This window comes from Gymnodraco acuticeps, unplaced genomic scaffold (genome assembly GCF_902827175.1).
Source record: "Gymnodraco acuticeps unplaced genomic scaffold, fGymAcu1.1, whole genome shotgun sequence".
NCBI lineage: Eukaryota > Metazoa > Chordata > Actinopteri > Perciformes > Bathydraconidae > Gymnodraco > Gymnodraco acuticeps.
Window position 1 is genome coordinate 882,869 of NW_022992095.1, and position 25,359 is coordinate 908,227.

General features: G+C 41.2%; 1 protein-coding gene across 1 annotated transcript in view; it reads right to left on the reverse strand.

Annotated features, from left to right (window-relative positions):
* utrn (utrophin) overlaps positions 1–25,359 on the reverse strand; it is a 200,338-nt gene that overhangs the window by 141,900 nt on the left and 33,079 nt on the right. The window contains 33 exon segments of the mRNA XM_034202775.1: positions 648–798; positions 2,162–2,334; positions 2,536–2,706; positions 2,929–3,024; positions 3,167–3,304; positions 4,008–4,163; positions 4,642–4,698; positions 5,238–5,408; positions 6,449–6,577; positions 7,208–7,387; positions 8,017–8,187; positions 8,283–8,438; positions 8,576–8,749; positions 9,219–9,350; positions 10,304–10,465; positions 10,871–11,020; positions 12,202–12,336; positions 13,414–13,605; positions 13,746–13,916; positions 14,103–14,258; positions 14,414–14,527; positions 14,619–14,756; positions 17,090–17,217; positions 18,365–18,533; positions 21,368–21,612; positions 22,326–22,413; positions 22,498–22,621; positions 22,717–22,874; positions 23,415–23,594; positions 23,722–23,829; positions 24,233–24,334; positions 24,597–24,716; positions 24,994–25,144. Coding sequence (XP_034058666.1) covers positions 648–798; positions 2,162–2,334; positions 2,536–2,706; positions 2,929–3,024; positions 3,167–3,304; positions 4,008–4,163; positions 4,642–4,698; positions 5,238–5,408; positions 6,449–6,577; positions 7,208–7,387; positions 8,017–8,187; positions 8,283–8,438; positions 8,576–8,749; positions 9,219–9,350; positions 10,304–10,465; positions 10,871–11,020; positions 12,202–12,336; positions 13,414–13,605; positions 13,746–13,916; positions 14,103–14,258; positions 14,414–14,527; positions 14,619–14,756; positions 17,090–17,217; positions 18,365–18,533; positions 21,368–21,612; positions 22,326–22,413; positions 22,498–22,621; positions 22,717–22,874; positions 23,415–23,594; positions 23,722–23,829; positions 24,233–24,334; positions 24,597–24,716; positions 24,994–25,144 — 4,846 coding nt within the window.

Genomic DNA, 25,359 nt, shown 5'->3' on the forward strand with positions numbered 1-25,359 from the left:
GAGGCAGTAGCTGGTGTTACACAGCAACCAACATTTATTTTTAGACCAATGCAGTGTATGTAGAATCTCCAATGGTATTGATTTAAATTAAACAAAAGTGTATCTTAACAAACGCAGACGCATATGTCCTCAGAAAGTTCTGTATCTCATTCAGACTGTAAGAGGTGACTACAGTATAGATTTAGCGCTAATTATCTCTTTGGGCCGGGAACTGAGCTCCAAAACAGATTTAAGGAGAGAGCCGGGCGGTAATGATGGAAAGTGAGATAATAGTTGAGTATTTTAATGTGACTAATCCATTCTTGGTCTAGGTATTGAAGGATCAATCTATCATAATGGATTTAAACTTATTGTTTCTTGCCATAGGAGCATTGATAGAATTACTAAGTGAAGAGGCTTGTCTGGACTGTGGCCAAAACTTCAAGGAGTGCGTAAACACCGGGTTTGTAGAGTAATTATGATATGGGACAAAAAGTTTGAATGTAAAAAATGGTGTGAAAAAAATAGAAGCAATATATGTTTCACTTTGAGACACTTACAGATGTCTGTGTAGCAGTGGGACCAAAAGCATGTGTACAAATCATGTGAAATACACCAGTATACATGCAAATTCCAGTAGAACACAGTATGACAGGCCACATATTCACCTGTTGGTGTTGTCGTGCAGAGTTCAGGTCCAGCTGTCCATCGGGGCCCACGCTCTCCGACAGCAGAGTCTCTGTGTCCGTCAGCCATTGGCTCAGGTCGTTCAGGTCACAGTGGAACTGCCTCCACTCCTCCACAGCGCGGTCAAATCTCCTGCAGCCGAACAAAGGAACACAAACCGAGTCTTTGTTAACGATAATAACCTCCAAAATTAAAAAGGTGTTTTTCACCTTCACCTGATCCATATATCATGAATAGAAACATTTAAAATGAGAAACAAGCAGTATGAAATATCAAACACAAACATGCTTCACATTTAGCAAACATTTGTTGATTTGTGAAATGTGTGCAGTGGGTGTTATTTATTTTGTCTAATTAAACATCAAACAGACATAGTGTGAAAGTTCATTTTAAGGAGGAGATTAATTTCCCTCAAACAGAAACTAATAACTCAACTTAATCTTTTAAAGCAATTCTTTTTTTTTTGCTGGGTTCTACATTTCAATGATGAGTGGATTCTGGCTTTATTTGCCCCACAATGACTCATACAATGTTTTTATTTTCTCTTGTTTATGGATGATTAGGCTTACTATAGAATTAGATCGGGAAAAATAAATGATTGTCTCTGACGATACAAGCGAGTTTACCTACTGGGAAATTCTACAGCTGTATGATAAGAGAAAAAAAGGCACAGTTGACCTCTATTAAACACTAGAAAATGTCATAGCAATCAGGAAGCACTGACAACCTCGGGAAAGTTCACAGAGATGCAATTGAATAAATCAGCATAGACAGAGAGGCTGATTACTTTAAATGCCTAATAAAAAAACGGATTTTTATCTGATGGTCTGCATGAGGTCTATTTCCTCTTACAGCAGCGCTTGGAGCACAACAAATCTGATGAGAGCGACATGTTGAGGAAATTAGTTTTGGATGAGCAATTTTAACAAATATAATCCATTCTTTTATTTTTAATGATGCCCAGAGGTTATTGTGATTACAGATGGACTGCTTCAGCATTTGTGTGCAATCTTCAAAATGAGCTTACTAGTTTATACTAGCATGTGCACATACTGTACTCAGCAAATGAAGACTGTTTACGCCCAAGGAATTGTGTTGATGTTAGTGAAGGTCACCCTGTGTGTGGATCAGTCAGTGAATGAGTTAATTGAAATGTGAATAGACATGACATTGTTTATGCCAAGGGAATGGTTTTGATAGTAATCAAGGTCAGTGTGTGTGTGTGTGTGTGTGTGTGTGTGTGTGTGAGCCTTTGTCTCTCTCTTTATCTGTTCCTGCTGTCTCCTGGATAGCGGACAGCTGGCATTTATAGTCCCTGCAGCTTCCAACACATTTCCTGACACAGATTCACACAAGTTTACATCTAAAATCAGAACCTGTTCCTGTGCTGCAACATATTTCGAGAAAAGTATAATGAGGTTTGATTGTACACCTGACTTCAAGACAATGAGTGTAAGTAAGGTGTGATCTGTCTGTGTGAAGTTGCTGCACGCACCCATTGCGGTGGTTGTACATGCGGTTGAGGCGGTCCCACTCAGCGTTGAGCTGTGTGAGGGCGTCTCCGATCTGAGCGACCTCAGCGGGCGAAGCATCCCGGATGGCATCAGGCTGCCGCTCATGGATCCCTGTGACCTGCTCACCAACACACTCCAGACTCTCCTTGATATTCTATTAAAAGACAAAATACAATATGAACACAAAGAGAAAACATGATGAGAAATGAAGAGCGGATACAAATTCACACATGGCAAAATGATTGATTCAAGAAATGTCCCTTTCCCTTCTTTTTAACTTTATGAAAACTGCAACACAAAAGTTACTAGTGTTGTTTTTTTTTACTTTTACAATTACTATTATTTGACAACCCACCCTCAGTGTGTCCTCTTGGCTGGAAAAGTCTTCGTAGAGCCCCCCGCTGAGCTCAGAGGAGTTCAGAAGCAACTCGTTGTCGGCCATGGCGAGGAGAACTTTGTTGATGTCCAACAGGTAGTCGGAGGGACTTAGAGAGAAAGCGCTGCTACGCTCCACTGAAGACATCTCCTACAGCACAGATGAGCAGGAAACAAACACAGGGCAGAAGGAAGAGAAAGAGAAAAACTGTATTAACACTTAATCCTGCATGCCATTCTATGCTAAAAACTAACACTACAGTACATGAAATCAAGCACTCAAAGTGAAAGACCCCAGTCTGGGATTAAAGCAACATCCTAGTTAGTGTCTGTGTGTGCAGACCATGTGCTTGTGCCTGTTTGAATCCCTCACCTCGACTGAAAACTCGCTTATCTGCTCTGTGAAGATGTGGGTAGACGTCGACTCCACAGAGACTTCGAACTGCCGGATTTGTAGCACCCTTGACTCCTAAATCAAAACACACACACATATTGACCTAACTGCAACAGTGCACACAAAATATCCCAGAGAGCTACGTCCCCTTAGATTACAAAAACATTTCCCATATAAATCCGGATTAAGACACAACATATTTTTAAATGCATCTCACCCTGTGAGCAGAATACTGGCTCTGCAGCCGGAGCAGCAGAAGTCTCAACTCCTCCCTGTGACCGCTGTCTGAGGTTTGCTGCAGCAGTTCCTCTCCTCTTCTCAGCAAGTCTTCCACGCCGGCTTTCTTCTCGTCCATCTGTTGCAGAGAGACATCAAATGAAGAGTTCAAGAGGCTCCGAGTCACATCCAACGTTCTAGGAGTTTTTTAACTACAGAAGTCTAATCAATCTTAAATCTATTGATTCAGTTAGCAAAATAAATAACAACTTACACAGCAGGAACTCACATACTCTCTATGTTGCTTCTTTGTTGAACAGAGTGGAAATGTTTCTCAGGGAAATGTGTTTAAAACACACAAGAGCTTCCCAACTGGCACGCTGACCTTGCTTTGGACTGGTCAGGTCTGTGTAGGCAGTGTGTTTAACGTCACAAACCTTGATAACACAGATTGAATTCCAGAATTGTTAGGCCTTGAAAAGCCAAATCAAAGCTGGTCTTATCAGGCGGCAGCTTTATATAGACTGTAGCCCGGCCTATTCCTCATAGAAAATCTCATAAAACTTCAGCAAGAGAATAATAGGCAACCTGGGGCCATTTTGTGTGCATGTTTTCAAATTTCTGGGAAACATTGCAAAAGATGGAAAAGTTTAATGGACGTGCCTATTTCCCTATCCACAATACTTTACTTGGGGCTCAATTTGAACAAAGCAATTACTACTAGGCTGCTCATGCCTTGTCTATGTGTCACAATATTACCATCATTATCAATCATCACCATTGTGAGTATTGCTGCGTTGAGAGGGTCATTTAAAACTAAATGGAAAGGTGACTTTGTTTACCTTGTCATCATCCAGGATGTTTGTTGGGTCCTGCTGCTGCTGCAGAGCCTTCAGGGTGTCGTGCAGCTCTGCCTTAAGGTCCTTCAGCTCACTGGAGAGCAGAACCTCAGCAGGACGGGTCTGACTCTCTGCTCGGATCTCCTGGCTGAGGATGACCTGATGAGGAAGAGCAGAAACACACCCCTGGTCAAGAACAAGTACAATTTCTGATTATGGCTACATGCTAAATGAGAGTGTTCAGATGCAGTAATAATAAATAAAACTCATCTCTTTCGACTCCACTTCGAGCGATAGAATTATTAACAAAGCACTTATATACTAATAAAGGACTGGCTTATCTATAGCCAGTTGAGTAGCACTTGAAATGTTTGGCTCTATGAAACCTGATGTACTTATATGATTCTGTTTTCTTCAAGGTTGTGTCTTCCTGGTCGAATGTACTTATTGTAAGTCGCTTTGGATAAAAGCGTCAGCTAAATGCAATGTAATGTAATATGTGTGCTGTATGTATGTATATGTGTATATGTATGCTGGTATATGTGTATATGTATGCTGGCTTCATGAAGAGTATTGCATTATTTTATCTTAAAAAGGCTTGTTAGCTAGGTATTAGGTATGGATGGAATTTTGGTACCTGCTGAGGTTTGTGCTGGTTGAAGTCAACACTTACTGACTCCAGACTGTTGATCATCTGAATGCAAAAAGAGAGAAACAGACATTACATGTTACTTATGAGACAGACAAAGTGGCTGTAAACACTATACCACATGGTAGGTGAAGCAGAATTACATTCAGTACTGAATTTTGCATTTGTAGGTGTGTTATTGAAGAAAAGGATAAAAATAGATAAAACCATATTTGTGCCATATATTCCTCTTGCAATTATGTTCTCTTTTTTTGTGGAGTTGTTGACTGGAATATGTTACAAATATTACCAAAATCTTAAATATGTTAAGGAGTTTTCAGTAGGATGTTGCGGTGCAAAAAGTTGATCCTAGATTGTAATCTAATTAATAATGTAAATAATTTAAAAAATGTATATTTACGTTAAAAAAAATTAAGTTCTATAATATTCAAATTAAGAATATCTAGAGTCAAGAAGACTTTAAAAAAAGTTTCATAAATGCATGCTGTTTCCAAAGTCAATGACTATTAATGTTAAACAATAGTGATCTCAATCTTGACCAAAAGTGAATAGCCCTAGTTAACATAAAGTATGTGAAACTGTACCTTAGCCGTTCTGATGTGTTGGGAGACTTTGTCGAAGTTGCAGTTGAGCTCCGCCAGTTTGGGCTCCACCACCTCTCTGCAGGCGGGCCCCCTGCTGGTCATCAGGATAATGGCCTGGTCCCTCACGTTGTCCACTCGCAGACCGACGTCCTCTAGCTCCTCCAGCATGCTCTGAGGACAGAGGACAGAGAAGTTGGTCATCTATTTAAACCAGTTTGTGCTATCAGTCATTCTCTCTTGGACCGGGTGGCAGCCTAGCCTTGGTTCAGAGCAAAGAGCTGAGCAAAGCATGAAGTGATGAAGGTTAGCAGTGCCCGGTACAGCTGATATTTAGTGGAGACCTTCAGTTGTCATGGCGAGAGGAAGGGAAGGGTTAAGAATGTAATCTAACTGTAAGATAAATTATTTTAAACGACCATAAAAGGCTCAGCTTTACTTCATTCCTCATTTTCTCTGTATGTTGTTTCCCATACACTAACATATCTCTCGCCCTGTACGTATCTCAGTCTCTTTTTTATTAAATCCTGGTGACGTTAGGCAATTATTATTAAGAACTACACGATAAAAATGTCCAAATATGTGGGCTTGATAAATCCCTTTCCTAACCAAGCATAATATCTGCTGCGGTACAACAGTGATTGATCATTATTATGCTATTCCTTTAATGTAGAAATACATTAAAATAACACAAGGTAACAGAATTTCCTGAGGGATTCTCATAGAATGAAATTTCTTGCCAGAAGAACTGATTTCCATAAAGCAATTATAAACTACTATGACTGCTTGTCAAGGTATAAGCTCTGCCAATTCCTACATATATTCAGACATGTAAACTACTCACTTTGTTATGATAATGGAGCCGTAGATGGCTGCTGTGTCTCGAGCTCCTCTACAATTGCATTTTTATCGTTTTATTTTCTTTTGAACTTTTTTTATCTTATTCTGTTACGATTTTGCACAATTCTGTCACTTGCACTATTTACTTGCAATTATTTTTCTTTTTTTTTCTTTTAATCTCTTATGTACATTGAATGATGCAATGTTGGTGGCCCATTGCAAAGAACTTGGTTATGCTATAAAAATGAAGCCTTTGCCTCTTAGAATGATATGTAAAAGAAAAGAGGGAGTGGTCACTTCACAAGTTGTGCTGTGATCACACGATAGGGCCATTCTCCCTTAATTCATAGGGCTGTAAAAACGTCCTGCCTTACCGTCACCACCTTCTCCCTCTCTGACGGGGCAAGCCGCTCTGCCTCGTCCAGGTGGATCTGGGTCTGGTACAGCCAGGTGCTGATGTGAGCCAAGTTCTCATCTAAAATGTCCACTTCATTCTGGTGACTCTGCACACACAAAATAAAAACATGAATGACTGTGAAATTCCTCCTGTGTTTTCCCCATTCAATACTTGATCTTAAACCATTTGAAAGATTCTCCGAGGGTTCCATTACCTTGATATGACCCGCTGCAGAGCACAATTACCAGAAGAAACTCCTCAGAAACTTTTTTCAAATGGCAAATATATTTGATTCAAGAGGTGATTTGCATGTCATTGTTTTGTTATTCCATTGCGTTTATTTCTTTGTATTGCTCCTGAAACCATTTGACTTACACAGCATAATGAGCAATGGTTTCTTTTGGGTTGTGAGGAAATAACCTTGTAACACCATTTACTCCGTCTAGGGTGTGTGAAACATACTTAAAAAATGAATTAACTTTTTAAAACTAAAACACAGCACATTGAATATGTACTATAAATACAGTCAAAGATTCTCATTGACCATAAAAATTGCATGTGAATGGGCTCAGTCTCAGACAGAATGCATTTGTTCTCCTAAGAGTAGCATTTGTTTGTTTAAGCATAAATCCAAAAAAGGCAGGTGGTAGATTTTACTTACTCAGAGATTATAAAAATAAAGAACACAGCAACTCTTCATTTATTAAACCTTACTTTATGAGATATTTGCACCCACCAGCACAGCACTGAGCCAGTCCTCGGTCCAGGTGCGGACGCGACCCCAGGCTTCATTGAGGCTGTAGAGCTTGTCCTCCAGCTGAGCCTCGCTGCCCTCCACGAGCGTCTGCACGCCGGCGCTGGTCTCCGTCAGGCTGGACAGCTCCGCCTTACGACGCTCAGACTCCTTCAGCAGGCCCTGCAGGAGGAACACACACAAACAACTTCATATACAGTATATTATACATGTGATGAGCTCCAAGTTTCAATTATTTATTGCCGGAACAGATAGTTGTTGTTAGGATTTACAGTACAGCACAGACTGCCAAACATATGGCATGGATTAAAGGTCAATATATTCATATATTCAACTCTATAAGAAAACAAACATTGAAAAAGAAACATTAAGAGAGCTGAAATCTTCCACACACTTTTATGTATTTTAGTGTGAACCTGTGACTTAATTTAAATTCCTAATTATTGAGTTTTAATTGCTTAATGTTTTGTGTTAAAGGATCTAAAGTGCAGAGTGTGGCATCATAATAAACGTTCTGTCCTTTTCAGATAATTGGGTTCTCAGAGAGTCAAAAATCATTCATACTAATCTTTATACTATTTCACTTGAATGGGTAGATGCAATTTTAAATCAACACTTTTTAACTGAAGCATTTCAAAAGTACCACTTCTCTTTTCATAATGCTCCAGTGTAAGAAAGAGATTTCTTTAGAGCATCATCCTGTCCCGATGCTCCATCTACTGGCCACGAGCAGAAGCACTTCTTTGCTCCTGCTGAAGAGATTCACTGACATGTCGGGACAGTTTACTCACATTAGCCCAAGCGATCTCAGCATCAATTTCAGCTGGCATGTCCCCACAGCTGTTCTTCTGCTGGAGCTGAGCCTCGCTGGTGGTCAGCCACTCCTCCAGGGCGGCGCTCTCTTTCTGGAACTTCTGAGACAGAGACAAAGCTTTTTCCAGATCCTGCTTGCCCTCTGTTACCTGTAAAGAGAAGGGAAACAAAGGTGTCTTAACTTGGTGTCAGCGATGTTGAATATTTGAATGGAAGGAGATACATATATATAAGAATGAGTTACCTGCGCCCCCAGGTCATTGTAGAGCAGTTTGAGAGCAGTGAGCTGTTCGTCCATGGCCTTGGGGTTCTCCGTCTGCTGTTTCTGCACAATCTGTCGGCCGGTCTTTATCACCGTCTCCACCTCCAGCTTCACCTCACTCAGCAATTTGTAAAGTTTCTATAATAAAAAAGGAACCTATGAGTTAGGATTAAATGGACATTTTGTGGCTGCATAAATAGGTAGCTACCCAAACTAACCCAATCACAAATAAAAGGTTTGTGTATAAGAGAGATCGAAAAAGTTGTAGCCCTCACCATGCAACCACCGAGGTGGGACTGAATTTTTTCCGGGTCCATGTCCCTGATATCCAGAATGTGCAGCTCATCCTTGGCTCCATCCAGGACTTTCTTACAGTCCAACATGCGCTGCTCAAAGTTAGCTGGCTTCTGAAACAGCTGGTACTTCGTGGAGATCTCCCTCAGTTTCCTCTGCAGAAGGAAAGGAGAAAGGAGAGTTCAGTTTCACATCTGTGTCACAAGCAGAAAACACGTAGAATTCTATAAACATTGCCGACATAATTTTGTATGACTACAAAATATTTGGTATCGGATTTTGTTAAATGAATTCTCAATCATATTTGTCTTTTTTTAGTATCCCAAGCCTATATATGGAGGCCAGCATCAGATTACACTTTACACGTATATTGTGATCACCGTTGTACTGTGTCAAACTAATTTTTTGGCAGTTTAATCAACATTTTGTCTGAAAAAAACAACTCGGAGTCAAACACTTGGCCTGGTCTGATTTCATCTTCATCTGATCAAGATTCTATGTTTTGTTTGTGAAAGAATTGGCACTTTAGTTTTCTTCTTCTAATGTCTAAATGATGTATTGACGGAGGCTGGTTGACATGACTTCCTGCCATTGCAGATGATCTCCAGTAGGGGTCAGTGTTACCTGTAGCTGGTCCAGCATCGTCCCACCTCGAGCAGCTTTGCCATCAGTGGAAGGCGGAGGCATGTTGGCCACATTCCTTTTCCTCATGTCCTCCACCGTGACCTCATGGGCTGCGATCTCTGCACCAATGGTCTGAAGAGAGAGTAGAAAATAACACTATAAATACATTTGCACTCATACAGGAAGGCCCTTCTACACCTACTGATGCTGATGAGATCTAGGAACAAAATAGACTTATTTTCATCAAAACAAGTTTGTCTGACTGTTGACTACGGTTTCATTTCTCAGAGCTTCTATGGAGGAGTGTCACTGTGTGTATCTTATTTGAAGACTGAATTAGTATTTTCTACAGTTCCATAGGATTCTAGTAGGAAAACCTGCAGATAAGTGAAAAAGGCACTGGATTTAGTAACATCCATCACGTTTGTTTGCTTATTTCTTTGTCTTCTAAAAGGTTCGGAGGGTTGTACAAAATGTCTCATTGCTTGTTAAATAAATGTCTCCATTATTTTGTGTGTAGCAGGAAAGGGAAATAACATACATTGCTAGTTTTGCCTTCTAGCTGTGAAAACGCTGTCATCCAAAGACTGGAAATATTGAGCACATTAGTGTTGCCGTATTTTTTACCTGGAGCAGTTTCCATTATGAATGAACCTACATTTTCCTAGTTTGTCCTGTGTGATGTTTGCTGGACCAGAAATGTGAAGCTTTGGTTTCACTCATTACCAATGAACCATGTAGGCCTATTCATGTTAAGATGCCATAAGATACATCTTGAAGGACTGGAAAGTGCACAAACCATTCTGCTTTACACACAAAATCATTGTGAAATGTCCACCCATTCATATATTGTGAAAGAATTAGAGCTCATTTGTAAACGTATTGTAATTTGGGGACATATAAATTGTTCTCCATTTTAAAATGTATCAAAATTCTGATCCTGCAACTAATTCACTCTGTATTAAAGCAATCAGTAATCTTTTTACGTCTTGTTTTTTTTATTTTGTATCGTATTTATGGGACACCGAGTAGTCTCACTCTTTCCGTCCTGCTGAGAGTGAGTGTTGTGCACATGTGTACGGTACCTGTGCCTCCTGAGGGAGCTGGAAGGCGTCCACGCGGTCGGTGAGGTAGGAGGTGAGTGTGTGGTCCAGCTGGCTCAGAGACTCCTGCAGTGTTTGCAGCGCCTGCTCGTTCTCCTTCAGAGTCTGCAGCTGCTGCTCAAGGCTGATCTGTCTGTTCACCGCCTGGAGGGAGGCGGGGGCGAGCAGACATTCAATTATGGGTTTGAATTGTTCAAGTTCAAAGACGTGGAATGTGCACACCCTTCCAAAGCAAAGATTTTGTTTTTGTATTTTTTCTTAATGTGATAATGCAAACATCTGCTCAAAGATGCTTCTAAATACACTGCATGCACATTAATTAAATACAGGTGAATACAAAAACATGTGCTGAAATACATGTACATTATCTGGTGACAATTTTGTGATGTTTTCAGCAGAAACGACTCAATGAATCAAATGTAAATATACAGGTTAAGGTAATGCATAGCTCACACTTTTCTAAAAAAGATATCCAAAAATAACTCATAATGAATGCCTTTTATCGACCGTAACACACACATGCACATCCATCAAAGCCAAGGTCCTGACCTGGTGGTTGAGTTGCTCGTAATGGGAATTGAAGGCCTCTAGCTTTTCGCTAATGAGTTCGTCCAGTATGCCCCCGTCTATCAGCGTCTGACCCAGCTCTCTGATCTGCGTCCGGTTGTCCCCGGGGTGACGAAGCGCACTCTCCAAAGACTGGTGATGAAAAAAAGGGTAAAGTTAAAAGCAAACCATCAGAAAAACGTCAAGCAAAGAGGGAAGAAAAGGAAATGAGTGTAAGGAAGAGATCAAATAAAACAGTCCTTTGATAAAGTCCCAACAAAAATCAAGAAAGTTGTATTGCTTCACAGATCCAAAAATTATCCACAAAAACTAGAAAAAAGTAAACGCTAGAAACCAAACACTCGAGGAAGAAAGAACACCAGAAGGAAAAAGAAAATCCAGTAGATGTGTGAAATGATTGTGTGGGTATGTGGGTGAAAGACAAAATGAGAAAGATCCAAAAAGCTGAGCAAACAGATGGAGCGCAGAAGCAGATATTGCAAAGTTGGGGGGTAAGATGGAGGCAAGCGGAGAAAATGACTGAACGAGAAATGAGAGACAAGTGAGAGAGAAGCTTGTCCAATGACGCCACTTGTTTGGATGCAACAGTCATTGTTTACGTGGGGTCATTAAATATGCTTTTGCTTCCCTGCGGTGATGAACAGAGACAGAGCGTCTGCCCCCTCCAGAGGGGTGAGTCTGATTAGGGGGAGAATGGAAAGGGTGAGGGGGACAGAGGGAGTATTATAAGAATGGAGAGGGACAGAGACAGAGAGAGAAGGATAGGGGTGAGAACTAATTAAAAGAGAAGAAGCCAACACCCAAGGTCAAAGAGGGGAAGGGGAAACATCGTCTTCAAGGGTCTTCAGTTTCCTTCATCACTATGCGATGTTACAGAAGCAGCACTCTGATTAAAGTGAGTGTGACATCAATGCTGCAGGCCAGTCTACAGATATAGCAACGGAGAAAGTCACGGCGGAAGAAATTTGGAAGTCAAAGGAAATTAGGATATTAACAGAGAGAATATTAAATGGCCTGCTTGGTTTATCAAATGTACTATTTTTTCTACCCAACCTGTCTCAGACCATGCTGATTTGTGAGGTTTATGCACAGACACCAAGAAATTAAGCTCAACTAAGCTCATCCTTAATTATATTCAAAACGAACCCATTTCATAAATACATTACATTTTTGACTATGTGTAATGTAAGTAAGTAAATATCACTATTCCATAAAACTTAAAAAGAGTGAAAACAGGAGTCAAAGAGAGAGAGAAAATGTAAAGATGGCAGACGAATGAGATGTGATTACAGTATGTGTTTTTCTTTTTATACCTCCAGAGCTTCATTGACGGCCTTAGTGCTCTCAGGTAGGTTTTCAGAAGCTTGGACCTTCTCCTCCAGAGTGTTGAGCCAGCTCTGCTCCATATCCAGGTACTGAAGCAACTCCATCCAACAGGACCACACCTCCTTCAGTACACACACACACACACACACACACACACACACACACACACACACACACACACACACACACACACACACACACACACACACACACACACACACACACACACACACACACACACACACACACACATCACACACACACACACACACACACACACACACACACACACACACACACACACACACACACACACACACACACACACACACACCACACACACACACACACACACACACACACACACACACACACACACACACACACACACACACACACACCACACACACACACACACACACACACACACACACACACACACACACACACACACACACACACACACACACACACACACACACACACACACACACACACACACACACACACACACACACACACACACACACACACACACACACACACTATCCGTGAGAGACATTTAAATACAGTTGTGCACAAACAAAAATGATGTTCCTACAAAGTGAGCTGTATTAAGTATGCCCTCACGTACAATGTTGAATAACAATATGAAAGAAACACTTAACTGTGATGCTTTTTTACAACAAAGAAATCATTATGCCTAAGGTAAACAGCAAAATATGCATACAATTAAAATAAATAAGACAAGCATAATTCAGTGGTGGCTGACGTTTACCCTGAAGAGTCAAGGGATGATATTTAAAACCAGTGCCTCGAACTATGACTTTACACTTCAAAATGAGCTCAAAACACCAAAACCACCAGCGACCTTCAAGCTTTTCTTGTTGTTTGCATGGAAATGAACAAAAAGGGAGCCAAAGTAATGACACATTGAATAAATCAACATGTTGTTCCTACATGGGAGTTTCAAGTTGGTAAAAAAATGTTTTGCATGAAATTGAGATTTTTTTGCAGTCACAGAACCTTTTTATACATTATACATTAAGTACCTTTAAATCCAATATGACGCTTCTTGTTTCTCAATCGTTGGTCAAAGAAGATACACTGTAAAGCTGTGGTGCAAGTATACTTAAGCTAGTAGACTTCAATTGACCGACAACACATTCTGTATTCACAAACACACCCACAAACATTACCTCCAGAGTGTGACACTTGCTCTTGAAGCGGTCACACAGCTTGTTGTAGTTTGCTAGAACCACATCTAGCTCCGAGGTCAGCTCCTCTGAATTGACTCCACTAGGGGGCGATGTTCTGGACACCAGCGTGTTGATGCTGTCTTTCAGGATCTTCACCTTCACCTCCTTCTGCAGCACATCCTCTTTAGCTCTCTGCGAAAGTAAGATGAAAATTACATCCGCAACAGAGATGATAGTTTAAGGAATAATCTGTAATAATATGTATTTTTCTACTGATACTTTCACGACTTGTTTATTGTGCAAACTTTTTATGACCACGCCTGCACTCCCACCTTCATCTCCTCCAGCGACGATTGCAGCTCCTCTGGACTCTTGTATTCAAAGTCCCTCATGAGAAACTCTTCATCCACCTGTGTCATCCACTCCTGCATCTCCGCCAAGTCCTTCCTCAGATTTACCTGCCTCTCTCGATTCTCCGCCACACACTCCTGATGCCTCAGCAGCTGGAGGGTAGCATACGACATTAAGTAAAGTGTTTGTGTGTAGTGAAAACAAGACTATGAGACTGTGTACAACATAACATTTCTTATTTGTTTGCTTGTATTGACTACATTCACACAAACTAGAAAGCCATATTTCTTGCAGGACATAACAGCACATATTGCTAAAAGATAAATAAATGTCTTTACCTTTTTGCTGAGTGTTTCCCATTTGCTCTGACTGTCATCCAACTTATCCTGCCCCCACTGGGCTAGTCCTGGGACTGCAGTCGTCTGTACAGCACTCACATTCTCTCCCATTTGCTTCAACGAACCTTCCACTGACTCCATCTCATTCACATACTCCTACAGCAGAACAAAGTAAGAAAGGTACATGATTATACTTTGGAAATAATTGAAATCCAATTTAATAATCATTTTAATATCAGAATGCATATTGTCACGGCCTGCAGTCCTCACAGAAACACCAGTAAAAGTAAACATTTTGCATGTTCACCAACCTTGCACTGGTTAACCTCTTCCTTTAAACTTTCTTTGTCGCCCAGCCCCGTGGCATCACGAGACAAAAGTTCCTCAACCGCTTCCAACCAACGTTCCACATCCACCAAACGCACCTAGAAACACCATTTAACCAGTTCATTTCAAAACATTCAAGTTAAGACAACGCTTGTAGACTTTCAGTATGACTAATTACAGCTACTCCACCTGATTGTCCTTCATGCTACCCAGGATGCACTGCAGTGTACCCAGCTCCTCACGAGCTCTGGAGGAGAGCTGACTCCATCTTTGTAGTTCTTCAGAATCTGAGGCTTGCTGTGTTTGCTCAATATCCAGACACAGGCCCTGAGGGGAAGGAGAGTTCAGGCTTAAAACGACTGACTGTGTAATGTGAAACTACCACAGCTGTTGTTCTCTGTGAATGAATTTACCAAGCACTAACAATAACAGAAAAATACCTAAGTAGAAGGAGCCTTTTTTGTTGAAGATACTAACATTCAGGATTAATTATCTCAAACAACGGACTTTGGCAAACATTAGTAAACCATGTTTGTTTAGTTTCAGGAACTTCCGAGTTTACGCACAAATTCATAGTAAAGCTTTCAAAAATATTTTGGTAGTTCCCCACTTGTAATTACTTTTCGTTTATGTGAATGCTACTTGACCTGGAGCCTGGTAAAGCCAATAACTCCTATATAACTAGAATGTGGTTAAAAATGTGGTGTTTTTTTGTTTTTGTGGGTGAGTTAAATATTAATAAATCAGCCGGAATAGGCATTTTTTACATGTGCTCTGGCCATAAAAAAACATTGCACAACACCTTTACTTCTGATCATTTCTACAAGATTTGTTCATGCAAGATGTATGGGAGTTTACAACAATGTAGCCCAAAGTATTCAGACAATGTGTTGTTAGAACCTTACAATCACATTTACTCGCTGAACACATGTTAATATATTAGTGCTACCACATGTTTATGATTAATTGGATTTCATTAGCAATTCACAGAAGCCCTTAGAGGCAAGAGAGATGGTGGGGCCTTTTTCAAGCCTGATCTAAATCGTTTTTTCCACTGTGTATACAACTGACAACAGGTGGAGGAAAAGAGTTTTAACCAAATAATTGTAATGTAAAGTTCATCTAATTCAGTTGTCTTGAAATTGATTATTTGCCTGCATGCTGAGTGAATGGTAGAATTAAAACTAACTTAGAAAGAACATGAATGCTTCAAGTTCTATTCAGAGCATGTGTTAGTGGTGTGCTTCAGCCCCTTTTGGACAAAAGGAGTATTACAACAACAAACACTAGAAATAAAATCACCTGCTATTTTTTTTTTTGCACAGATGAAACAAAAAGAAATCCTGACATTTTTTTATTTTCCTGCCAAGACCAACTTGGTAAAGTGATCCTGGCCAACTTCATTTTTTACCTGGAAAAAACGTCTTGGGCCACCTGTTTCACAGATGTAACGCAGGTCAAGGAATGTAGAAAGAATACCCTGGCAAACCCTTTACCCCCTGTTCTTACGTTATAAACACAGGAGAGAAAACTATGAAATATCTTTTTTCTCATTTGCCTCTCAGAGCTTCTCAGGGAAACAATACTGCAAAGATTGGATGACTACGACTTCCTAATGAGTGATGGGACTGACGCTGACGTGGGATGGTGTGTGGTGGCTGTCAGGTTGACTGACTGGTTGAGCAGCCTCACACTGAGCTGTTGGAGCTCCATGCAGCATGAATGGGCACGCTGCCCAGAATGTGCCATGTCTCCACCCCTTCCCCGGCACCATGCCCTACCTGCCACGATAACAACAGCCCGGACTGAGCCACATTCCACCGAGGGATGGAGGAGGAGAGAAACACGCACAGAGACACACACGAAGCACACCAACCCATATATCACAAAGCTAAATACCAAAACACACACACATACACCCTTTCCTATACACAGAGGTTGGATACAGTGCAGAGGGAAGTGACTGGCTGATAAAGGGACCTATTGTTGTGTGTGTGGAAAAGAATAACTGACAGCAGACACTCTGATATACGTACCAGCACAAAGACAGACACAAACAATGAAACCCTTTTAGCTAAGATGTCAGAGTGCACATGCTTTATCAGCTTTAGTCCACGGATAAGCCAAAAAGAACAACAATTGAAAATAACTTATTTTCTTCTAACAATTGACTGTGGTGTTCTTTAGTTTGACTAAATGTTTTTTTTTGTATCTATATTTAACCACACATGCCTTATTCTGTTAAAAAGGGGGATATTGGCATATACAGTTAGTAACATTAAGATACAGAATAGCAACAGACTATTCTTGTATAACCTAACAAGAATAATACTTTGTAATTATAATAAGTGTGGTAACCTCCACCAAGGAGTTTATGTTTTGGTTTCTGGTCAGTTAAGTTGTTGTTTGGGAGGCAACTGTGGCACAGCGTCTAACAATCAGAGGGTCTCAAAAGTGTCTTACGATAGGATACTTAACTCCAAATTGCTCCCGTAGGTATAACCATGATATTGAAGTGTGTGTTAATCACTAAATCAATAAACAACATGTAATGTTTTGTCAGAAAATGTGTACTTCACAGATTGAAATGTAGTTTCGGTGAAAAGTTGACTATGTTTTTCACAGAAAGCCTTCATATATCAAGTTGATGAACTGCTCACCTGTGCCCGCTCCACTGCTCCCTCAGCTGTAGGGATGTCCACAACTCCTTCTCTCAGAGTGGCAAGTCTGGCCTCGAGGCCCTCCACCTGGCTCGACATCAACTGGCTGGCCTCAAGACAGGTCAAAGCTGAAAGAAGACAAGCAGGAGAGTGAAATGTTTATAAACTATTAAATTAAGCTATTTGCATCAGGACAATAGCATTAGGTTTGAAACCACAAGGGGGCAGTGAGCCGGTTTAGGATCTGTTTGTCTGTTTTTATGTTGTGCTCTTCTAAACAATTGGTACATGTCACTCATGCCAAATACACAAAAAAACACTATAAAATCAAGGCTCATCTGCTGTTCATGGCAAAATGATTACATGAAAAAACGAAGTTAAGTAGTGCCCATGTGTGACTACTTCAACCTCGTTTATATATTTCATTATATTGAACTTGCTGTTCCTGCTCTTCTCCTCTCCTGCTCGGTCAGTGTTTTAAATGACCAGGTGATTGAATGCTCACATAATCTGGCTATGTTTATACACAAAAAGCAGGGATTGAATGTAGTGGGGAGAGAAATAGAGAGAGGCCCTGTCAGGAGGCTGATTGCCCTCAGGCAGAAACAAAATGGTTTTGTTTGGCTTTCATCCAAATCCTGACAGTCGTAAAAGGCACGGAAAGACAGACCAGACACATGCACACACACCTTGGGTCAGGAGTGGGGAAGAGCATTCATGTCTCCCTTTACAGACTTCTTTTTGGCCAATAGGAGAGCATGTAAATTCCAGAGTAAAAACTATAAAACGGTGCCTGATTTTAGGACTGCTCCAGGTCCAAGTCACGTCTTCAGGTGAAGATGGAGCTGGCACAAAGGGATGATCTTACACAAAATCACTCATGTATACACACACACATCTGTGAGCTTCTGGAGGCCATATAAGGGCAGCACCCATTACCAGTGGCAGGCCAAGGATTCATAAAAGCTGATGTCAAATTTATACAACCCCTGTAGGACTGAGCTCTGCGGATCTTAGCTATCACTCGTTCAGTCTACCTATAAACCTGAAAGCTTTGAGCCAGGAGCAAGCAGAGAGAAAATGGGCTTTGTTTTAGGGTAGGCTTCAATCTGTACTGCAGCTCTCTGAAATAACACCATGCCTCAAGGCTGTCAGGTCCCTTGAAAAGCATGTGGTACTGTTAACACCAAGGGGCCTGCTCAGAGTTTGGGATTTTTAGAAGTTTTCCTGTTCATTGATTTAATAAATCATTTTGATATAGTTCAGCAAAAGTACCTTTGTTGACTTCTTGCTCTCTGCTCTGTAGCCGCTGCAGTGTGGAGGCGTGATGCGCCGATACCACCACCATGTTGTCTTTCAGAGCGGGCACGGCTCCTAGGGACCCCACCTCCGCAGAAAGCTGCTCCAATCGCGGGCTCGAGGCGGTCAGCTGGACAAGTCGGGACTGAAGAACACAAGAGGAAAGCGCTTTCTAATTTGTATCTGAAGCACTTTAAAAAGATAACTGAGCAGGGACAATTGTTGCTGTCTCTTCATCTGAACTATTGTCAGCTTGGCTCAAATATATATTAGCCTATATTATATATAGCCTATGATTTGTATCAAACATTACGTTATTTATGTTTCATAATGATCGAGAATGATGACACAAGATGGAATGTATAAAATTCAGCAATTTCTTAACCTTTGGGATCTATTTTGTGCCCTTAAAGATCAAATGCAAAGCTTCCAAATATGCTACATTTTTATAGAAATGTTGTTTTTAAGACTGCCTGTATTTTTTATTTTATTTAAATCGAGATAATACACCCAAAAAAAAAGCTTTTTATTGATCCAAAACTCGACCCAAAGCCGTCTGAATTTCTGACATGTAATTCCCAGCAGCCTCCGCGCGCGTGACGTAATAGTGGCCAAACAGTCTCTGGACCAAATATCCCGACTCGGCAGTCTCGGTCACATGTTTTTCGAAAAGAAAACTGAATTAACATGGGTTATTGTTGAGCTTTTTGTTGTACGAACGGTGCGGGATCTGGGAGAGTTTTACATGCATTTCCCAAAGACCAAATCATCCGCAAAAAATTGATTTTTTTTAGTGAATCGTGTTGGATGGCAACCGACAAAATGGAGCAAGTTGTGTTCTGACCACTTCGCGTGTGATGCATACGACGTTGATCCTGCTATCATGAAGTCTGTTGGTGGAGAAGCATTAATAGCACGTCGGAGGCTGAAACCCGGAGCCGTCCCCTCCACATTTCAGCACAAGAAACCACTGAAAGAACGAGAGAGCCGGGCGATGCAGAAACACCAAAGAATTGAACCAACTTTTGATTATATTTCAAAGCGCACGGAGCACAGCAGATAACGCAGATAACGGAATTGCAGTTTTATTGCTTATAGAGGTGGGCACCGTTAGATTCTGTGTCTTTACGATCATAAACAATGTGTTGGATGTTGAGCTAGGATAAGTAATAAGGGCGCTAGGAGTGATAGCATTTTTCGCTCGGGGCTAATTCACTGTTAGCATTGTAGTTTATCTGCAGCTCATTCATCGCTCCTCCACTCATAACGGAAAATGTCGAACGTCCTACAGTCGGTGATGCAGACTTCTTCTCCCATCTCTTCCTTCACTTTCCCATAGTTGTGGCAGCACTTGTTTTCTCGGCTTGTAGGCATGGTCTGGCAGTTTCCACATCTACACCAATTCTCAGCACCCTCGGCCTCTTCCTCAGATGGCGAACTTGAATCATCGCCATCAGCACTTTCATCGGTGATATCAGGTGACGTTTCCTTGTATTTCCTCTTCGACATCAGAGGCTCGTATATATATGGTTGGATGTCGACAACATACTCCAGATGTTGGGTGGCCTCCGACTCAGAATCAGACATGATAGACGAAACTAAGTTGTACTATCGGCGGAAGCCGCTGTGAGCCGCTGCGAGCATTTTTCGCTCGGGGCTAATTCAGAGGCTCACTCAGAGCGCCTGGACTTTATTTTTCTAAACCTCTCTAAAAAGGTCAAATTTCACTTGTTTTGCATCAATCTTGATACAGGGTACTTATTATATGTTATAGTTTGGATTCCTAAAGCTTTTAGTCTATAGTCTACTCAGAATCAGACATGATAACGAAACTAAGTTGTACTATCGGCGGAAGCAGCTGTGAGCGATAAGCCAAGGTTTGTTTGTTTGGCCACTGTGACGTCACGCGACGCCATCTTGCGGAGGAGCGGCTGAGAAAATAAATCGTCGGACTTGGTGTTGGGGTTGAACAAAATAAATATTGCGCATTGCCAGACGCATATTATCTCCGATTTTAATACTGCAATATCTTAGATAGTGTTGTAGCTATATGATTTCGATTTTACTGGCAATTATAAAAAAAACTTTGCATTTGATCTTTAAAAGTGGGATAGGTAAGTTTGAGAAACAGGCTCGAGATACACTTTTTGTTATATTCCATGGAATGCTCTTAACATCCCGATAGCAATGAATATCTTAAGTGCTTTGACAAAAAAAACATAAAAAAATGTCATCTGTGGAAGCCGTAATACTGTAAAAAGTACAACCAATCCGTTGAGCCGGGCCGGCTAACCGGATTGGATTGCCGCCCTGTCTGTCAGCCTTCCATCTCGTGCACGCACAAATGTATCTCGTGCCCTCACAAATGTATCTCGTGCCCTCATTGGGCGTGCCGTCATTGGGCGTGCATTGCAGCAGTACTTCAATGACTCGCCAGCAACAGGCGGCCACTTTCACCAGTCTGCTGACGTCATGTGCGTTCATGTGTGTTGGAGGAGGTGCTCTGTAAGGAAGTCTGAAGGAAGGGGCGGATTCTTTTTGGCTGTGTACTTTCAAATGTTAGTGCACTCGAGCCGGTTTCTGAAACTTACCTACCCCACCTTTAAGTCGCAAAGAAATACTGCAACAATAAGTTAGTCTGGAGTAAAACTCACAGGTTTCTGGACTGATTGATCCTTTACACTGACAGGTTATCCCTTTCTACTCAAAGTTAAAATAAAGTTCAGTTTAACTGTCATCTTTCAATGACTCAAGCATCTGAGGTACTCTTTCACGTTAATATATCCATTTTTCCCTCATGGTTGTTTTGATGTATGACTTTCTTTTGAAGTGTTTCATCTCTGCTGTGAAAACTGAACTATTTTTGAGACTGCAACTGCATGATCTGAATGTAAGAGGATTGAGGAAAGGGTTAGGGGTGAGGATTAAAGTCACATAAAGGAGATCAGGGTGAATGGGGATGTAGACGCTGACTCTCACCTGGCATTCTCCACTCAGACTTCTGAGCCCAGCCTCGTTGCACTTCTCTACAGTCGGGGTCGAGTCCAGCCATTGATCTTGTTCCTCGAAGGCTCGGTCGAGGTCTGCCAGCTCTGCAGACACCGCTCTGAGCCGGCTTTGAGTGTGAACTCGCTCACGGGCTGCCTGCAGCTCCCGCACACACACATCCCACTCGGTTTGGATCAGGTTTATGTCTGCCCTCACCGAGTCCACACGCTCTCCCTCTACAGAAAAAGACAAGCCCAAAAATATAAACGCTCCCTTCAAATGGCTCACAAGTAAAGTAAAAGTACACTTTGAATGTGTTTTTGCATAACTTAGTTAGAATGTGTCACAGCCTGTGTTGTGAGTTTTCTGACACTGAAGCGAAAGTATAAAACACTAGCGGATGAAAGATTGGAAAACACAGCACGGATGAGAAAACTGCAGACATGAGGGAATAAAATAAGTTGAGTTTAGTGGAAAGTTTGGCGTTTAACAAATCTTCTCTAACTTAGAAGTGCTGCTCGACTACTCCTCACTGCCTCCAGAACAGTGTAAACACATCAAAAACCCTGAGTGCCTCTTCATTTCATTGAGCGGTTATATGGAGTCAGCCACCCTGCAGGCTGACAGATGTTTACAACTCTGTCCACAAACAAACACACACACACAAACAAACACATTCAGATTACTAAAACTGAAAAACAATCGAAAAATTGTAAGCTTGTAAATGCCCGGAAAATACCAAGCAGCTGTGGAAAAGTAGTCAAATGTTATGAGATGAACACAGTTTAACAGGGAAATGGAAGATTTCTGTTAGAGCCTCTGAGAATCAATAAAGATGGGAACATATTTTCAGAGAACTTGGATGGATTTGTTTAAAATAGTGTTTGGTTTATTGTCACTAATAATTTGAGTGTCATTGAGAAAGGACCATTTCCTCCTTCCTTCATACCTCTTTCCAGCTGGTCCATCAAGACCCGTCCCTCCTGGATCACTTGACTCACTGTGGCGTCCTTTTCTGTGAGGTCCAACTCCAAACCCTGCAGTGATTAAACACACATTTATGCTGTTAAATTCAAAATATGTGCTAATTTGAAAGATGTTTTAATCACTTGCAGGTTTACCTTAAGTTTCTCCTGCAGGTCTGGTGTGTCAGGTGTAGTGTCAGGGTGTGTGGAGGCCAGCGCCTGAGTGGAAGTCTTCCATGTTTTAATCCAGATCAAGAGGTCAGACAGCTTATTTTCAAACCTGCAGGACACAGAACACAATGCGTGTATTGGGGTTGGGTTTATTCTTTCACTTTCCTGACAAAGGAGGTAAGTTCTGAGTGTCAACGTTCTTACAATCGTCTGACTTCTGCATCTGTCTCCACCAGTCGTTTCTTAGGAGGAGCAGGCGGGGCAAAGTCCTGGTCGGCGATCGAAGCAGCCACAGCAACTGTATCCACGACGACCTGCTCTTCCACCTGAGTCATCCCAACGTCTGTCACAGCTTCCATTACCTTAGCAGTCAGAGTGAGAATTAATTAGACATCAACCAAACTCACCGAGTTGAGAGCAGAGAATTTTCATTTAGAAACAACAGATTCAATTATCTGTACCCTACTTCCCTTTTAGGAAAAATGTTTTAATTCATATTGAAAATCGATTATAAATTCAATTTTAAAGAAACAATACTGCAACATTTTAAAATCAATAACTTATGCTATTGGGAAGTTTTTGAAATTAGATCCTAAACCTCCCAACCTCTTCATGTTACTGCATTTTACATGTTTAATTTTTTTTTACTTATCTATTGAACAATCAACAATAATTTAAGGGATTTTACATAACCTTATATCATTTTAAATCCATATTATCCCAATCATATATTATCATACTATTTATTATAGCTTTTTAATGTTGTTTTATCCAAGTTGATCCACACTGACCGCTGCATATTTAAATGAATAGCTCCTTTTTCTTGAGGTGCAGTTTTGTACTTTGTGCATTAAGTTTTCCACGCAGGAGGACAAAACCCATTCTGACACACTGACACACACCTGGAAGGAGCAGTCCTCCAGCTTCTGCACCAGGTTATCCCATCGATGAGCCAGCTCCTCTGTGTCCGCCTCAATCTTGGCCCCGGCCTCAGGGCTCCGGAGCAGCGAGATCACATCCTGTCCAGCATCAGACAGCTGGTCCAGAGTCCTCCTCTTCTTCTCCATGTCTTCCTTCAAAATCTACAAGAAGGAGTCACACAAAATGAAGGGCTACACAAAACATGGAAACCTTATATTGAAGTTTAAAAGGCATTTAGTTGTTAAAGTATCTGGCGTGGCAGCTTCGAAGACTTGGCAGATAACTTACTGCTAATCGGCGCACATTGGAATTCATTTCACTTGGGTCCTTAAAGTTGCTGGTCTGTACTTCACTCAAGGCCTCCTCATTTTCAGCCAACCACGCTCTAAATAAACTCTGGAAAAGGGGAGAAAATAGCATTAGCTTCAAACACCTAGAAAGCTTTACAAACAGAGTCTTGGTGTCCTTTGAACAAAAACATGTTTGTAACCCTTTTAATTCATAACTTGAAGACCTAAAATCAAAAGCAAACACATTTCTTTTTAAAGTTTCTGTTAAAGAGAAACACTAGATCTTAAACATTGATAGGTTAATGTAATGAAGTACTAATCACTTTCCTTCATAATAATGTAAAAATGAAACAAAAACTGTCAAATGTGGGCCGTTTTGAAGATGCTAGGAATAGCAAACACTTGAAGTGACCCATTATGTTGGATGATCTAATTAGAAGGAAAAAAGGAAGACCATGTGCATGATATCGTCTGTATATGTGAAAGTGAGTTCATAGTGCATGTCCTACCTGGTCTGAGAGAAGCTGCTGCCACACCATGAAGACTTCCTGCAGCTTGTTCCACCTCTCCTCTGTCCAGCGACACACAGCCGCCCAGCGCTCACCCAAAGACTGGAATGCAGGATAAAGACAATTGTTACTACCAACATGTTCTCAGAAACACTTCGCAAAGGACGGGAAAACATTTAAGACATATTATTTGGAACTCGATGTACAAAATCTTATAACAAAAAACAGCTTCCTGTAACAGATCTAGGATATTTTTTAGGAAAAAAGTATGTTATTACTCATGAATTAGCAATAAAAGGCTAATGTATTGCACGTTGTAGATGGAGGCTCTGCTTCTTGAACTGACACATTTTAAGAAACGTACTTGCAGTTGCTCCTCCAGGGCAGCGGTGGCACTCTCACCGCTGTTCTCATCTACGACGACCACCATGTGTGTCAGAGAGTTGACCTTCACCTGCTCCGCCTCCAGATCATTCTGAAGCTCCTGAACAGAAACGCAAACAGTGAACTCAGCACGGTCACATGTTACCCATTAACAGAGCTGGCAGAGAAGCTACTTGGCTTCATGGTGACACCATGGAGACAGTGAATGACTCATTAAGTAAAGGATCAAACATGTGATGATGCATCACAAGAATGGTTTAGGCCAAGGGAAGTGCAGTGAGAATTATTTGTATATCCTTCCTGATCATAGTTAATCAATGTCCCATTCTCTAATGGACTATATTCATGAAAGATCATCACTTTGACAGAAATCTTACTTTGTGCTGATCTATCTGTTCTTTGTAGAGCTCCAGGTCGTTCGCTGACGGTTCTGTTTCTATCTTTCTGATTCGCTGCTCTGTCTGTGACAGCCAATCAGAAAGCTGCTGCAACTGCTGCTGCTGAAGATCCATCAGGACTTCATGGAGCCTGGAGAGGGAGAGTCAGCACAGAGTGAGGTGACGAAATGACACAGAAGCTATATGTGTACAAATCTTTATGGTGTCAGCTCAGTAGCACATAATCTAGAGTAAGTGATAATGCAGACTCCATGCACAGTTATGGCACGCACATATACTTTAGATCAGGGTCAATAACGATAGAGCGGACAACATGAATACAATTTATGAACAACTGTGTGTGTA